General features: G+C 51.7%; 3 protein-coding genes across 3 annotated transcripts in view; all 3 read left to right on the top strand.

Moving 5' to 3' along the window:
• The window catches only part of GPR171 (G protein-coupled receptor 171), a 7,995-nt gene extending 7,573 nt beyond the window's left edge, over window positions 1-422 (top strand). Inside the window, exon 2 of the mRNA XM_014312306.2 lies at window positions 295-422. Coding sequence (XP_014167781.1) covers window positions 295-422 — 128 coding nt within the window. The remainder of the gene's footprint in view (window positions 1-294) is intronic.
• A 1,687-nt stretch (window positions 423-2,109) lies between these two features.
• CLRN1 (clarin 1) lies at window positions 2,110-4,379 on the top strand. The gene is made up of 3 exons (XM_014312307.1): window positions 2,110-2,173; window positions 3,001-3,180; window positions 4,114-4,379. Exons 1-3 carry the CDS (start codon window positions 2,110-2,112, stop codon window positions 4,377-4,379), a joined length of 510 nt encoding a protein of 169 aa, XP_014167782.1.
• A 2,169-nt stretch (window positions 4,380-6,548) lies between these two features.
• MINDY4B (MINDY family member 4B) overlaps window positions 6,549-8,417 on the top strand; it is a 7,675-nt gene continuing 5,806 nt past the window's right edge. Inside the window, exons 1-3 of the mRNA XM_031055451.1 lie at window positions 6,549-6,652; window positions 6,905-6,932; window positions 7,511-7,648. Of these exons, the coding sequence (XP_030911311.1) occupies window positions 6,549-6,652; window positions 6,905-6,932; window positions 7,511-7,648 (270 nt within the window). The remainder of the gene's footprint in view (window positions 6,653-6,904; window positions 6,933-7,510; window positions 7,649-8,417) is intronic.

Consider the following 8,417-nt stretch of genomic DNA (forward strand, 5'->3'; position numbering starts at 1 on the left):
GCCAGCCCCACCCAGTTCTCATGTGAGTCCCGGCGGCGATCGAGCTGCCCGCACCCCCTGCGGCGGCGGGACAGGGCTGCCCCTCGCTCGGACACCGAGCCCCGAGCCCTTAGCGGGAGCCGATCTTCAGGGTCAGTAACTCACCTTATGGTACTGATACAGCCTGCCTAATGTCTTCAAGAACCTATTACTGCAGGTACACAGGTAGCGACATCCCAAGAGATTTGTGCTATTTCTTTAAAAAGAATATTTTGGGGGTTCAATTAATCTCTGTCATCTTCCTCTGTGTGCCAGCATTACAACATTACCCCTGTGCTGTCAAAAAGAAAGAACTAAACCAGCAAGAACCTCAGGAAAGAGCTGTAGCACTGGCTGCTATTGAGAAACAAAGCAGCCCAAAAGTTTGCAATCTGCGGCACTAATTGGGAGAAGGACTGGGGGAGGCTGTCTGGGGAATGCTGGCTGACTTGGTACCTGACACACAGAGTGTCAAAGTATAAGAAATGGTTTCATTTTACATTCATAACCTATTAATCTTCAAGGATAAGATCAATGAGAAAATTATGAAGTGAGACACAATTGTATCCAGCAGCAGGCAGAACAGGCAGTAAAAGCCAGTTGCTGTGTGTACAGTACCTCCCCTGAAGTTACCACAGCACGCAGATCACAATCATTCTGCTACAACAGCACATGCAAACTGCTCACACCCGTGATTTAATGCAAGGGAAGGTTGCCAGACTAGGTACCAGAAATTATTTACTGTATAACATTTTCCAAAAATAGTAAACCAAGCTAATTTGACACAGTAAGTATCTGCTTTCTCTAAATTCCATCGCTAGTCTGTTTACACTGCTGAAGTTCCCTGTTGATTGCTTTGTGTGCCATCCCAGTGTGCAGTTATTGCACCATGGCTGTATTATTTCCAGAGGGGTCTGTGCAATCCCAAGGATTTGGTTTGCTGATGCAGGTGACAGTTGTGACCCAGGGCTGGTCCAGCTGCCAGCAGCTCTGGGACTGACGCTCAGGTTCAGTCAGTGCCAGCTGTGAGGGGTCAGGAGCATTCACCCCAGAGAGCCCTGAGGACAAGATGCTGATGCTGCAGCAGCCCCCTCCCATCACCTCAGTACCTTGGAAGCTCAGCAGGAGCATTCCAGAAAACAGGGCAAATTATAAAATACACCGCCATAGCTCAATGCACTCATTGCACTTCAGCACGTCTGAGGAGAACAGACACAGAAAATAGGCTACATTATTTAGTTCTGTGCTTGTTCCCATTAAGTGCTCCCCTCTGACCACTGTATCTCTTTTAATTGTAATATGAATTTGCTCTGCCAGCAAACCCAGTTCAGCTGGGGAAAACTTCTGCTCCATTTGTTCCCACTCATTCCCATCAGTTTCTAGGTCAGTGGTTCATTTTTTAAAGGTCTCTGCCATGCACAGCACACATGGGTTCATTCAGGACCATGAAGGAATGTTTTACTTTCAAGACAATATTGCTTCTAGAATTAATTTTTCCAGATAAATCACATATAAAATGCTAATAACAGAACTAGCTGTAGATGCAGGTGCCCAGGGGAGGATTCAATACCATGCCATAACTTGTTTTCTTAAAACAAACCATACAAAATTGCATTATTAAACACACAGTTTTGCATGTTTTCCCAAGGCCTCAGGTAGTGTCACAGGAACTAATGCTATTCCCTGTAGGAATCCTGCAGAGGGAAGCACTGGAAGGGGCTCTGAGGTCTCAGGCTGAGCACCCCAGCTCTCCCAGCCTGGCTCCCCGGGGCTCACTCAGCAGCTCGGCGTTGTTTGGACACTGGGGGCAGCACTGGGAGCCCCCCGAGCAGGGCAGAGGGGCAGAATCCCCCTGCCCTGCTGCTCACGCTGTGGCTCAGCCCGGGGCGGGGACGTTCTGGGTGCCAGAGCCCAAGCATGAGGAGCTTCTCCATCCTTCTCCTGGGGCAGCTCCCAGCACGTGCCCCACCAGCCTGGCTTTGTGCTGGGGTTACCCTGCCAATCCCACAGGCAGCACCTTGCACTGGGCCTGGCTGAGCTTCCTGAGACATTTATTTCATTAATTTCCCTTTCATTTAGCCAGGGGGATAAATGGATTTGATACCTCACTGCCTGCTGCCCGTGCTCCTGCAAGGAGCTGCAGAGCAGTTTGCTGGTACAAACTTTACACGGAGGGGTAATTGATGTGAGGCTGCTTTACTCTGCACACATTACAGCAAAACAGCACCAGGCATTATTACCTCACTTTAGTCATGCCCCCATAGATCGGGAACAGTGAAGTATATTTCACAGTTTGTTCTAAAACACCTCTTTTTTGCAAAACAAACAGGAATTTTTAAAAATCATTCTCTCTTGCTCTCTAAATGTCTATCTCTGTGTCCTAGATAAACAGGACCACAATTTGAAACAGTAGCTTAAAAGCTGCATAAAAATATTTAGAATAAATTATTCCTGAATTTGTGCATCCACAATCACAGCACAATTTCCTTTCCCACATCACAACCCTTTGTGGGACCTCATGAACATGAATGAAAAAAGTCTAAAGAAAGATTTATTGTCCCACTCCCAGAGAAGAGGGGATGGCCAAGCCTTCAGCCAAGGGAGATCGGCCCCTAACACTGGCACTGGAAGAGATCTCAATACAGCTTGTGCCAGACCTGCCTCCCCAGTCACAGCTTCCTGGCTTGTCCCCAGAAGATGCTGTTCACATTAAGGGCCAAAGAGCACCCTCAGGAAGGGGAGGAGAGGCTTTTCCTGGAGCTAGTCTCTCTCTCACCGGGCCAGTCTATGCTTCTGAGTTTCACAGAATTTTTCTGCCTCCAAACATCCGTGAAAAACCATTTCTAGTGAATCATTTCATCTGGTTGCATTTACAAGAGCAGGATCAAAACAATTATGACAAATGAGCAGGAACCCCTGGCCCAATGTCAGAGACAACTTTGCCTAATATGTATAATAATGTTTTGTTTGTTTTGTTTTCAGTTTTTCCAGATTTGCTCAGAACTATCCCTGCAAGTATCCATGTCAGTGTCATTCTCTTCTGCGCAGTACTGATTGTCTTCGCCCTGGTGGGAGCAGGGTTCTTCATGTTCAATGCTTTTGGCAGCCCCTACGAGACGCTGCACGGCCCTGTGGGGCTGTACCTGTGGAGCTTCATCTCCTGTGAGTACCGGCTGGGCTGAGGCTGGCACTGCCAGCAGCACACACTGCTCAGCACAGGAGGGCAGCTTAAACTGGGCCTGCTTTGGCTCTCAGGTGGCAAAAGCAAGCCAGGCAGGAAGGCGGGTGGCTCTGCTACATCAAAACACGTTTTCCAAATTGAAGTTGGGAGATAAACTGGGGAAATCCCCCACGAGGGTGGGTGGCAGGATGGGAATGGGCAAGCAGCTGCAGGAGCCGTGGCAGAAGGGCCCCAGGGACTCAGAGCTGGGGTGGCATCGCTGACACCCCACACACAGTCAGAACCAGGAGCCACCCCAGAGAAGGAAAGGGGGGAGAAAACAACCAAAATATGCCATTGATGCAGCTGGTTCCACAACAGGAGGGTTCCAGACAACGCGAGCAGGGTCAGCACGCAGAGCAGCGCTGCCTTGCCAAGGACAGGAGAGCTGGGCAGCCAGAGGCTGGCAGCAGCTCGTGGTCTCTGAGAAGAAGCACTGCCATGCAGGGAAAACAGCCACACACCTGCTCCCTGGGCTGCTGGCTTGGCTGGCAGGCAGATTTACCCCGACTGCACAAGGTGTTACACATTACAACCATAATTTCACAAAGGACTTTAGTACAAGTTTATGTTCAGGCATGCAGACAGCTCCGTTATGCTCAATGGACAATGAGCAACTCAAAGCTGAACATGAACACAGGCACCTCACTAGCTCAGGGCACTAAAGCAGCCATGCTAAATATTCCTGGTCCTGAGCCAAACTCAATTAGAAAAACTTACCCATTTCAATAGCCATTGGCTTGGATTCCAAAAATAATCCCTGTTAAAGCTGTGTGGCCATACAAACATTCCCCCTGTGGCATTGGGCTGCAGCATACATCAGGCAGCACAGCTGAGGGATTCTGAGGTAACGAGCATCTCCCCCTCCCTTTCAGGTTCCTGTGGTTGCCTCATCATGATTCTCTTCTCCTCCGAGGTGAAGATCCACCACCTTTCAGAGAAAATTGCTAATTTCAAAGAGGGAACTTTCACGTTCAAGACTCACAGTGAGCAGTTTGCAAATTCCTTCTGGACCATCCTGGTTTGCTCCCTGGTGCACTTCCTCAATGCCCTGCTAATCCGATTTGCTGGATTTGAATTTCCCTTTTCAAAACCAAAAGAGTCAGGGACAATCACAGGAGCAGTTGACTTGATGTATTAAAATAATGGGATTTAAGTACATTTCAAGCAAAGAAATTTGTCACTATTACATCAACAACCACCAGATGTATCAACTTGTGAATGATTGCTCTAGAGAAGGTAAAAAAAGGAAAAGTTTCAAGTAAGTGTTTATGTGATGTAAGCAGTGAACAAAAGAAGATGTGCTGTATGGTAATGCCTGAATGGAAAAGCCCTCTAAGGCATTTTTTTTCCTGTAAACTGTATAAAAAGTGGCTGGTATGAAGAAAAATAGGAATCTTTGTAGCATTACACTGAATCTGGGAAGTCCAATCAATGGGTTGCAGTAGAAGCACACACCCACCAGCAGCAGCTCTGCCTTCAGCCCTGGTGAAGGCAAGGATGCAGCCGAGACCATGTCAGAGCACCAGGGCCAGGGACACCCAGCAAGGGACAGGACAAGGCCCGGGCTCTGCCCAATGCCCCTCAGACTGCAGCTCAACTGCAGTGCTCAGAGGGCACAACCCAAACACCCACATGCATGGCAACAGCATCATTTCTCTCCATGAAACTCTCTGGGTTTTTCCTTTTAACAAACCAAACTGTGCTCCAAACCCAAAGTCCTGGGAGCCCTCGTTTCCCCATCAGCTGCTGCAGCTTGGTGACAAAGCTGACACAGCACAGCAGGTGCGGGGGAGATGCCACGCGCTGCTGCTTGCCTGAGGGAGGCAGCCAGGCTTGGCACAGCTGAACAAACCCTCCGCAGCTCATTGGGCAAAGGGCATTGCCCAGGGCAGAGCCACGGGACTGAGCCCAGGTGCCTGCACCTTCCACTGCCCCCTCCAGAGAACAGCCCTGCGAGTTCTCATCAAACAATACCAATAAACCCCGCCAGAACCCCTGGTGAAGGGCAGCAACAACACAGCAGACAGGCTCCCCTGCAGGCTGCAGCTCAGCAGGGACTGAGGAACAAACACTGGAGGGCCTGGCATGGGGAGCCAGAATGGATGGATGCATCAACCCTCGCCCCTGGGCAGCCCCAAGCCAGCTAAAGCACGAGATGCTTCCCCAGGCAGAGCATCACACCGCCAAACACTGCCTCTGCGGGGTTACCTGGGTGCCAGGAGATGAGCTGCTCCTCACAGGACACGGAAACACACAAAGGCAGAGAGCCCCTGCCCCATTTATCTGCAGGGGCTGAGCCCAGCTGTGAGTGAGGGGCAATCCCTGCCAGCTGTGGGTGAGGGACAGTCCCTGCCAGCATCCACCCAGTGCCTGGGTACAGATCAGACCCAGGTACCAGGTATCACAGCCCTCTGCACTTCAGGATCTACCAGCCCACAAGGCCTTACTGACTTTGATGTCTTTTTTTGCATTTTTACTGTGAAAGGCAAAACACTGCCGGGTTGTTGCAAAAGTTTGTCAGCTGCATCTTTCCCAAGGTAGCTCTGCCTCCTCATCTCCCTGGATTTTATCAGTGTGGAAGGGCTTCTGCAAGGCAGCACAACTCCCAGCTTTTTTCAACATTTTCTTCATAAACTATATGCATATTCTTCCTAATGTTAATCTATGTTCTTAAAGCATAACTTGTGTTGTATCTCATGGTATTGTTTACTACACAGCAAACCCAAAACCACTCCTTTACTGTGCAGACATGAGCAGCCCCAACCTGGGGTCTGGGAGTCCTCACAGGGGTCCCTGTGCCCAAAGCCCGGCCTGACCACCCCCACATCCCACCCTGCACCCTGAGGGAACCCCAGGAAGGACGCTGGGGGAGGCCCAGCATGGACCCTGGACCTCCTTGCATCCATCAAAACGACCCTGCTCCTGCCCCATGCTGGGAAATGCCCCCGCTCCTGCCCCACTTTGGGAAACAGCCCCGTTCCTGCTCACGCTGGGAAATGCCCCGGCTCCTGCCCCACTTTGGGAAACAGCCCCGTTCCTGCTCACGCTGGGAAATGCCCCCGCTCCTGCCCCACTTTGGGAAACAGCCCCGTTCCTGCTCACGCTGGGAAATGCCCCGGCTCCTGCCCCACTTTGGGAAACAGCCCCGTTCCTGCTCACGCTGGGAAATGCCCCGCTCCGGCCCGCAGTCCCCAGCAGCCGCTCCTGCGGCATTAAACATTGATGCTGCCGGGCTCTCTGACGCTCCGCGGGCGGGGCGGGGCGGTGCCTGCAGCAGCGAGCGGCAGCGCGGCTCCGCTCCGGGGCCATGGGTGACCGGGGCGCCGGGAGCGCTGCGCCCACGGCGCTGCAGGAGATCGCCAGCAGGATCTCTGACCTCAGCAAGTGGAGAGAAATCTTCAGTTTCCGTGGGTAAGGTTTTTATTCCGCTTCTTTAACGCAGTTTTAATTCCAGGTGGTTATTTAACACAATTTTTCAAGTTATGTTTTATTACAAAGCTTATGTGACAATGACAAAAGGTCCTTGTGTACCCAGTAATATAAATGCTACAGGTCTTATTCTTCCTTTGTTCTGGGGTTCTCTTCTGGCTGGACTCCAGTTTCTCCACATGCTAGTAATACCTCTGTTGGGTATTTTCATTTGTACTTCATTTATGCTTTCAGCTTGAAAATCAACAGCACGACTCATCAGGTAACTCCTTTTCCAAAGGTAATATTTTCTGTTTGTCTGGTGAGTTTTGGGCTGTCCTTAGATGGCACACGTCCATACCTGCAGCCCAGGTATCTATGGAGATTCATTTCTCATGCTGCTTCTTTGAGAAACAGACTTCAGATATTTTGAAGTCAAAGGGGCAGACCAGTCCTACGCTTGATTAATCTTTCCATCAAAAACTAATGGTTTTCACGGTGAGTTTTAGAGAACAAACTAAGATCTCTAAAATGTAAGTATTTGGACAGCCTGCTGTGCCCTTAGGTTGGGAGACACTGAAGTTATTCCCTGTAATTCAGACAAACACAGCACTATTACCTGCTGCAGCCATCAGCTCGGAGGAATGTGTTGGGAATGTCTGAAAACAGCTGGAAGTCAAGGGCACCCCGGTTCCGGGGCAGCCCGTTCCCCCAGCCCGCTGCCAGCCCAGGCGCTGCGCCCGCCCTGGGAGCACGGGGGGCACGCCGGGTGGGGGAGCAGCCCCGGGTGATGCCCTGGGTCACGCTGGGTGGGGGGGCAGCCCCGGGTGATGGATGCCCTGCCTGCTCCTCTCCCCGCAGCACGGACGGAGCAGCCCTGGCCATGGACCGCCCGGAGCCGGGGAGTCCCCGGGGTCAGAGCCCCCCTGCACCGTCCCCCGGCCCCTCCTGCTCCCCCAGGGCATGGGCGGCCGCCCCATCTCCCTGGACACGGCCATGGTGAGCTGCCTGCTGAATTAAGTATGAGCTGTAATTGAATCTCCTGAAGGAAAAGAGACTGGGGAGCCTTTCCCTGTGCTCTGACTGCGGTGTTCAGCCTGCTGTCAGCTGAACAGGGTGTGGAATGGGGATGGATTATTTAGGAGTCTCTTAACAAACATGGCTGGGATACAACCTTAAAGCTGATACACAATACCTCTCAGGAGAGAACCAGTCAAATGACAACAGGCAACATTTCCCTGCACTTGGGGGCTTCCCTGACAAACAGCCTCAGGACAGAAGGCAGGATCATGGAATCTTAGAATTGTTTGGCTTGGAAAGGGCCTTTAACACCATCAGGGAGGGATTTCAGCTCCTGCTGAGTGCCTGGCCCCAAAAGCACTGCTGCCAGGTGCTGTTGTCCAGCAGCTTGGCAGATCAGCAGGCAACGGCAGGAAGGGCCCCGGTGCAATCTTCCCTAAAATGTGCACTGTACCCAAATGTAAGTTATTACACACTACAACCAAGCTTCACCAGCGTGGCTGAGTGCTGTGTGAAGTCCCTGCACTGAGCTCAAACATCACTTTGCTCTGAAGCGGTGAGGCCTGGCTCTGGGCAGGTGCTGTGCCGCTGCTCTGGCTGAGGGCATGCGCGGCACCTGCACCTGGAGAGCCCTGATGGGACAGACCCCCATGCCAGGATGAGAGCTCTGACCCTGGCCCCTCTGCCTCCTCTTCCACAGAGGCTGCAGCAGCTGCTCTTCAGGAGCACAGCCCCTCTGTTCAGCTGC

Source organism: Geospiza fortis, unplaced genomic scaffold, assembly GCF_000277835.1.
Source record: "Geospiza fortis unplaced genomic scaffold, GeoFor_1.0 scaffold172, whole genome shotgun sequence".
In the NCBI taxonomy this organism is placed as follows: domain Eukaryota; kingdom Metazoa; phylum Chordata; class Aves; order Passeriformes; family Thraupidae; genus Geospiza; species Geospiza fortis.

Excerpts from the sequence above, each read along its gene's own strand:
- CLRN1 (XM_014312307.1), top strand. The coding sequence starts at position 2,110 with ATGGATTTGATACCTCACTGCCTGCTGCCCGTGCTCCTGCAAGGAGCT. Across the intron at positions 2,174-3,000 it reads AGCTGCAGAGCAGTTTGCTG|TTTTTCCAGATTTGCTCAGA; the intron begins GTACAAACTTTA and ends TTTTGTTTTCAG. Across the intron at positions 3,181-4,113 it reads CCTGTGGAGCTTCATCTCCT|GTTCCTGTGGTTGCCTCATC; the intron begins GTGAGTACCGGC and ends CCTCCCTTTCAG.